Below are 7808 nucleotides of genomic sequence, written 5' to 3'. Positions count from 1 at the left end.
AAATCCAGGAGTTGCAGCAGCTTGACCAAATCCACCTGCTGCTGCTGGCTGTCCAAATCCGGTTGTAGCCCCACGTCCAGCTACTTGACCAAAACCAGTTTGTTGCTGTCCGATGCCAGTGGTTGCACCAGGCTGCCCAAAACCTCCAGCAGCAGGTTGACCAAATCCACCTGTTGCTCCTGGTTGGCCGAATCCGGTTGTGGCCCCACGACCCGCGGCTTGTCCAAATCCACCAGCTTGTTGACCAAATCCAGGAGTTGCAGCAGCTTGACCAAATCCACCTGCTGCTGCTGGCTGTCCAAATCCGGTTGTAGCCCCACGTCCAGCTACTTGACCAAAACCAGTTTGTTGCTGTCCGATGCCAGTGGTTGCACCAGGCTGACCGAATTGACCATTAGCAGCAGGTTGACCAAATCCACCTGTTGCACCTGGTTGGCCAAAACCAGCAGTTTGCTGACCGAATCCGGCACCCTGTTGACCAAATCCAGTATTTTGCTGTCCAAATCCAGCATTCTGTTGACCAAAACCTCCTGCCGCAGGTTGACCAAACCCAGATGCTGCACCTTGACCGCCTGCCTGACCAAATCCTGTGGCTCCTTGAGCAGGTTGTCCAAATCCAACTTGTTGCTGTCCAAATCCGGTATTTTGTTGACCAAAACCACCTGCGGCCTGTCCAAAACCTCCAGCAGCAGGTTGACCAAAACCACCAGGTACTTGCTGGGCGGCTTGACCGAATCCTCCAGCGGCTGGCTGGCCAAAACCACCACCTGCTGGTTGGCCAAAACCTCCTGCCGCAGGTTGCCCAAAGCCAGTCCCTCCAAATCCTGTGTTCATGAAGAAACACCCAAGCAACAACTATATATCCTGGGTCAAAAGGAAGAGCTCCGTAGCAATAATAATAATAAGAAAAAATAAGGAAGAGAAGAAAAAAAAAGGGAAAAAAGGAAGTATATTCTCTCATACAAACAAGAAGAAAATGAGGAGGAAATAGAATCCATTACAGTTTTACGTACCTTGACATTTAGGTTTCTTTTTTTTTTTTTTTTTTTTTTTTTTTTTACTGCTTTCCAAAAAGGTCCTCCATTTTTGGAGTTGGCACGGTGCCACTAGTCACTTGGTAGTCATCCCAATGGAGCATCTCTGTATAGAGTGGTTGTACATCCTTGCCAAAGTTTTTCCGTATTGTCGCGATGCACATTGATTTAGCCACGGTGAGTTTTCTCTTCGAGTCTAAAATGAAAAGATCACACCCGCAAAACACCTTTGGGTAAAACAACTCTTTCATAGACGGAGTTCCATCCCGAATATTATTCATCTCTCGGTAATCATCCCAGTGTTGCATCTCTCCACAAAATGTCTGTGTAAAGGAATCACTAAAAGCAGGATTTAAGGCAACAGAATATGCAGTTATATCACATTTTTGACTCTTAAAAGTGTATCCTTTAAACGGTAACTCCGTTTTTAAGGAAAAAGCATCCATCATTTTGGCCGTACCATCTTGTACACCAAATTCTTCTCGATACTCGTCCCAGTGAAGCATTTCTGTACAGGTATACTGAGAATCAGTCCCTCTTAGAGAAACTGGTACTGCCTTGCACATCACTACATGGGGAACATTACCCTGACCGCTCCGGAGAACATCTTTTTCAAAGAAAACCTGATCTGTTACATCCATTGAGAGAACACTCCTTCTCAACTATGAAGGAAAAAGAAAAAAAAAGAAAAAAAAAGGGGACAGAAGCAAACATATGGATGTATATCTAAGATGTATTTGTATATCCAGATACCAGAACAAAAAAAAAAAAAAATGATTAGAAAAACCAGAGGCATGGCTATATTATAAAAGAAAAAGAAAATGTTTGTTGTTGTTTTTTTTTTTTTTTTAACCCATAGAATCATCACATAGAGCTGCTAAAAGAAGAGCAATCCTTGTGAAACTCTTCAAGTGCCTTAACATCGTATGTTGTTTTATGAAATGTCTTTATACGAGTTAAAAAAAGATCAGTTAATGTGGCTGAATCATGCAAACAAGTAGGAACACTGCTTTCTTCTGCTTGTTCCAAAATCTCAAGAAGAGCCTGTGAGGAAAGTGAAGAGAGATCAGCACCACTAAAACCTTCTGTGACATCAGCTAAGATGTTAATATCTGCTGATGTACCCTTAAGTGCAAGTTGTAGAATTTGATAACGATCATCTCGTGTTGGAAGAGGAACGTACACCAAATAATCAAATCGTCCAGGACGAAGTAATGCACTATCAAGAAAATGTGGTGTATTGGTAGCTCCTACGAAACAAACACCACTTGAAGAAGCAAATCCATCCATTTCAGTTAATAAAGTTGAAAGTAAACGTGCATGATCACCATCACGTGAACCAAGCCCTCGTTTACCACCAAGTACTTCTACTTCATCAAAGAAAACAATACATGGTTTTTGTTGTGCAGCCTTTTGAAAAACATCACGTAAAAGTCTTTCTGATTCACCAACATAGGCGCTAATTAATGTTGCTGAGTCAAGATAAATAAAAGCAAAATACCCTTCAGAGCATAATGCCTTAACTAAACTCGTTTTTGCACATCCTGGGGGACCATATAAAAGAATTCCACGAGGAGGTTCAACCCCAAACCGAATAAAAGCTTCTGGTTGTAATCTTGGAAGAATTAAAGCACGACGCAAACGATTTTTTACATCTTCAAGTCCTCCAATTTCAGACCAATGAAGTGTTTTTATAGGAGGTTTATAAGTACGAGGAGGATTTCGAGCAATTTCAAGAACTGCTGTACTAGAATATCCTACAAGTGTATGTGCTTCATTCATATAATCTTCCTTATCACCACCTCGCACATGTGATAATAGAGCAGCCCGCATGTGAACATCTGGAAGTTCAATTGTAATCTTTGTAGAAAAAAGTGAACTAACCACCTCAGAAGTTCTAGTAGAAGTAATACCAACTAAAACTACTGCAGATTTTACTCCATTATGTTCTTCTATTAAACGATTTATATCACGTAAAAGGGTTCTTAGTGTTAACTTGGAGAAAGACTCCTCTGATGATGGGAAAAGGATATCCATTGCTGATACACATAATACCACAAGACGTGCACCCCATAATTTTTCTTTTCGTTCCCAAATAGTTGTAGGAGACCAATTTACAAGTGTTGCCTGAGATTCATTTACGCAGTGATCAATTAACTCTAAAGCCCCACAACCCTCTGGAGAATACAGAGAGACACCAATCCAATTTCCAGGACGATTCTCCATCGTTTGTAATAATGTACGGAATTGGTCTATCTGTTTACTCACTCCCATAAGTATACCAGGATCATGAGTAGAAATAACATTTTTATGATTTAGTTTTACACGTGTAGTCGATGATACTAATGCCAAACCACGATATCCACTTTGAAGTTCAACAGAATTAACATGATATCGTCCACCATCCATTTCCATATCACAGTTTACAATAATATAGCAACCTATTAAATTAGCAAAAAGACGGTCTAAAGTTCCTCGAAGACTCACACGTGGACCTTCTAGAATAACTGTCTTTGCCGTATAAGTATATCGTGGTGTTTGAATACGAAGTGTGTAAACTTTATCACTGGCATTAACTGGTGCTTCCACGAAACGTCTCTTTGTTTTGGAAGTTCCATTTAAAAAATAAACATTATGCGTTTCCACAGGGAAAAAATCCTGTGCTGTTAATGTTGCAGCATATTGAGGAGTAATAGTAATAGAGGCATCCAACTCCCACGATGAGGCTTCGCCCTGTGAGGGCACTACAGTACAGAGAGCCACAGACTCCTCCTCACTCACCTGAACGAGGGCCACTTGTGATGATGCGCATCGCCAGCGTGCTGGAACCCTAAGCATCACTTAGTGCCTAGAAATATAATTACATAATAAAATAATAAGAATGAAAATAATAAGAAGAAATAAAATAAAAAGAGAGAAACGATTGCAAGAGAATTATGTAAATGCAGTAAGCAATAGATAAAAGAAAAAAAAAAAATTACACACCATCAAGTATACGATAGTGTATCATTGTTATTGTTTTTTTTTTTTTTTTTTTTGTTTTATCGCCCATTCTTTTATAGTTTGTAAAAATAAAAAATGAGAAAAATAAAAATACATATAAAACAAAAAAAAAGAAGATAAAAGGATGAGAAAAATGCAATTAAAAAAAAAATGAATAAACAGTAGGTAAATTCACTTGATTCACACATTTATTTCACTTCCTTTTCTTCTCTTTTTTTTTTCCGCATCTGCCGAAAAAAAAGGGGAATGTTTCAATTTTTTTTTTTTTTTGAGAAAATGATATATAAATCTCTCCCTTCTTCTTTTTAAAAAAGCATAGAGATGGATGGGTGAATGTAAGTGTAATGACCATAAGCGCTACCGGTTCTCCGTCATGTATCTCTTATGAGGAGACCGAGAATTACGCCTTAAAGTAATACAATATACTTATTTATGTAGATCTCAAGATGGCGGTAATAAAAACTCTATGAAAAAAAAAGGGAATACGTCTATGTAGTGTCTGAGTCTCGAATGGCGAAGAAAATCAGCCAAAATTGAAAAAAAAAAAAAAAAGAAACTGAAAATAACAAAAATACAAAGAAGGGAAGTACAAATAATAAAGTGAAAAAAAAAAGAAATGAGACAAACCACCTTTCTATAATACAAAAAAAGGCATATATCTATATATATATGCTTGAAATAATGGGAAAAACTCTGTATCCCACTAACTCACTCTATGAAAGCTCAATTTTTTTTTTTTAATTCTTTATTTGCTGGGACTCTTTCCACCCATATCTGCAGCGGCTGCCAAAGTTCCCACGCATTGTCCGAATAGACAACTCCTTGTGGTGATTCCACTACCATCAACGACAGCGTCATCAGCTTGAGCATCTTGAATTGGATTACGTGCAATCTGTACACGAATACTGCATCCAAGTACATTCATCCGACTAAGTCGAAGTGTTGCCTTCGCTTCTTCAGAAGTAGACATTTCCACAAATGCAAATAGTGTACTGTATCCATTTCCACGACACACACGAACCTTATTAACTGTACCACACATGGTTAATAATTCCATAAATATCTTCTGTGATAAAAGTGGAGGGAGATGAGAAATGTACACTGTTCTTGACTTGGACTCCGGTAATAAAAAGGATGAGCTATTCACGCTATTAGCGGACCAACTTTTCTTTGGTGTAATGGAATTAGAATGAACCGGAGAGAATACACCTGTGGAATGTTGAAATTGTCTTAAATGAGTTCGAATAGTAGAACGAAGTGGATCATCCAATTGAAGAGATGCTTGTCCCATCATTGCCCAAAAAGAAGCTTTAGATATTGGAAATGGCATAGAAGCACAAGCGTGAGCAATAGCACAAATATTATCAATCTGAGCTGCACAATGAACACCACGTTCAAATATACGTGTAGCCAAATGGAATGGATCACCTGTTAAGAATTCCATCACAAACAACTCACCTAGCATAACTCCACAGTTAGTGCCAGTTTCTCTTGAGTCATAAGCAATAATATGTCTTAATAAGTGTCGGGTAACTGCCTCACGAAATTCTTCCATTGAAATCCAACTCTGTTTTAATCCAGCAAGGGCTCCCAAAACACGAGAAAGTATAGAAGAAGAACCTCGATTAATTTCATCCACCAATTCAACAGCACAAGAACTTGGTTGTTTATGGCATTCAATGACTTGTGTAATAAAACTTACAGGACAATCCGAGTAAAGTAATTGAACCAAACTCTTCTGATTTGAAAAGGGGGCTGTACTTTTGGAAATAAGAACTTCTTCCAAACTCACATGAGTAACACGTAGTGCTTGTGTCTGTCGACATGGAATAAATGCATCCATCTTCTCTACGGCGAGATCTGCCATACACTTATTCTCAAACCCAACATATCCTACAACCCCGTTATCCCAGAGAAGAAATGCCTCATCTCCGCCGTATGGATAAAACATACATCTAAGTGCCTTACTGTTTGTGCTTGTATCCAAATGGGTGACGCGAATCCAATGACGAACACCTACATCCATTAACCACGCATCATCGTGAATAGATGAGACATCCAGTGTACGGTTAATAGTTGAGATGTCGTGCCCGGCGGTGACCTCCGCGGAAGAGGCGGAACTCACCGGTGAGACGGGCCGATCCGGCGAGACCCGCGTATCGAACATGGCGAAACAGTGCTGCATGCGGGGAAAAGAAAGAAGAAGAAGAGTCGAATAATGTAAGCGGATACGGCCGGGTGAAAAATAAATAAAATAAATAAATAAAAGGGGTCCGGTGAGAATTTAACAAGAAAAAAAGAAAAGAAATTTAAACTGATACTAGAACAAGAAAAGAAAAGAAGAGAAGAGAAGAAGAAGAAAAGAAGAAGAGTTGTGTATTGAATAAGAGACCAATGTAAGAGTGTACATGAGAGGTTGTTTCTTTCTTTTTTTTTTTTTCTGGGTCTTGTTTTTTGTTTGTTTCATGTGAAAAAGTGAAAACTCAACAGGCAAATACGAATAAACAAAAAAAAAAGAAAAAAAAAAACATAATACCAAGGAATGACAACACATATGTGTGTGTCCACCTTTGTATAAAGTTAATTTCTGTTTTCAAACGCCTTTGAGACCAACTCTCTCCGTCTTTCATCTGTTAAACAGAAAGAAACAGAATCACTAACACTCTTCACATTAGGTGATGATTGTAGTGACAAACAGCAACGTTTATCCTTTTCTAATACTTGATACCGTCCCTCATCAAATCGTTTATAATCCCACCGTGGATTCATAGTGGATCTAATACTACCAACAATAGGATCAGGAGAGAGAGAAGGTTGACATAAATTAGCCGTTTTTGCTTCTTCCTTACGTTTTCGTTCCGCATCACTTATAGAATTCCTTACTAACGATAAGGCGTGAGCTCCAATAGTTCTTGGTTTTAAATGTAATTGTGATGGAATAGACATTGGTTCATTCACCCAAACTTCTTTTATACGATGAATACGAGGTTCTACAATAGCATAGATTAACTCTGCAGGAAAACTTTCAAGAACATGACAACAGAGTACATGAAGAATAAGGGCATCGGATGGTGGAAAAAGGGCGTTATTATGCGTTCGGTCTGTAGCTTTTGTTCGGGCAGCAAACCAATTCATTTCAGCTACTATTGCACACAACATATTACTCTTTTGTTGTTTTGTTAAAGACCAGGCATTTTCTTTTCCTTCTGGTTTAGCCCCAACAAGGGATTTCATCAAAAGTTGATCAAATAATCTACACAACGCATCTTCACTGGTCATCATCGTCGTTAAAGAGGTATAGGTTGCAGAGTCTATAGAAGGGAATAAACGAAGTGTACGGGTACGAATTTCATGTTTTAATAAAGTTTCTCCAAATAATGCGAGTCGTCCGAATTCTCCTGTTGTATTCCATGTTTTGGACTCCTTTACATAAAATAATAAACTATGCAAAAGGACATTATGTCGTCGCAAGAAACCCAAAGAAGTTCGCAAACGAGCCAATCGACGTGTTGTTTTAGCATGTGTAAATTCGTCTATTAAACGACAAGGATTTGCTATCGTTGCATATACTTGATTCGCTGGTAATGGCTCTGTAGGAGAAGTGAGACGATCTTTAATAAGTTTAAAGAGACGCATATCAAAAGAGTTGTTGTGTGAATCCCAATCAATAATTTTCTTGCGAGTCAATGCACAGATCTGCGTGGTGGCCGCAGCCGCAGTGAGACTGAACACCACCACACTGCGTCTCATTTATATATATATATATATATA

At 38.8% G+C, this 7808-nt stretch overlaps 5 protein-coding genes across 5 annotated transcripts; all 5 read right to left on the bottom strand.

Moving 5' to 3' along the window:
- On the bottom strand, positions 1-834 carry TM35_000052140 (uncharacterized protein; the record flags this gene model as incomplete). The annotated part of the gene is made up of 1 exon (XM_029022869.1): positions 1-834. A coding segment is annotated over one exon (834 nt), but the record flags the coding sequence as incomplete, so codon positions are not given.
- A 223-nt stretch (positions 835-1057) lies between these two features.
- Positions 1058-1675, bottom strand: TM35_000052130 (uncharacterized protein; the record flags this gene model as incomplete). Its single annotated transcript, XM_029022868.1, has 1 exon — positions 1058-1675. One exon carries the CDS (start codon positions 1673-1675, stop codon positions 1058-1060), a length of 618 nt encoding a protein of 205 aa, XP_028885683.1.
- A 223-nt stretch (positions 1676-1898) lies between these two features.
- TM35_000052120 (putative Transitional endoplasmic reticulum ATPase) lies at positions 1899-3872 on the bottom strand (the record flags this gene model as incomplete). Its single annotated transcript, XM_029022867.1, has 1 exon — positions 1899-3872. One exon carries the CDS (start codon positions 3870-3872, stop codon positions 1899-1901), a length of 1974 nt encoding a protein of 657 aa, XP_028885682.1.
- Positions 3873-4782: 910 nt separating this feature from the next.
- Positions 4783-6222, bottom strand: TM35_000052110 (putative RNA-binding protein; the record flags this gene model as incomplete). Its single annotated transcript, XM_029022866.1, has 1 exon — positions 4783-6222. One exon carries the CDS (start codon positions 6220-6222, stop codon positions 4783-4785), a length of 1440 nt encoding a protein of 479 aa, XP_028885681.1.
- A 395-nt stretch (positions 6223-6617) lies between these two features.
- Positions 6618-7787, bottom strand: TM35_000052100 (putative RNA editing complex protein MP46; the record flags this gene model as incomplete). Its single annotated transcript, XM_029022865.1, has 1 exon — positions 6618-7787. The coding sequence occupies one exon, from the start codon at positions 7785-7787 to the stop codon at positions 6618-6620; it is 1170 nt and encodes a 389-aa protein (XP_028885680.1).
- Between the last annotated feature and the right edge of the window lie 21 nt (positions 7788-7808).

Source organism: Trypanosoma theileri (assembly GCF_002087225.1).
Source record: "Trypanosoma theileri isolate Edinburgh chromosome Unknown TM35_Tth_5_V1, whole genome shotgun sequence".
Classification (NCBI taxonomy): domain Eukaryota; phylum Euglenozoa; class Kinetoplastea; order Trypanosomatida; family Trypanosomatidae; genus Trypanosoma; species Trypanosoma theileri.
The sequence above is the reverse complement of the archived record's forward strand: the minus strand, read 5'-3'. Positions and strand labels throughout refer to the sequence as shown.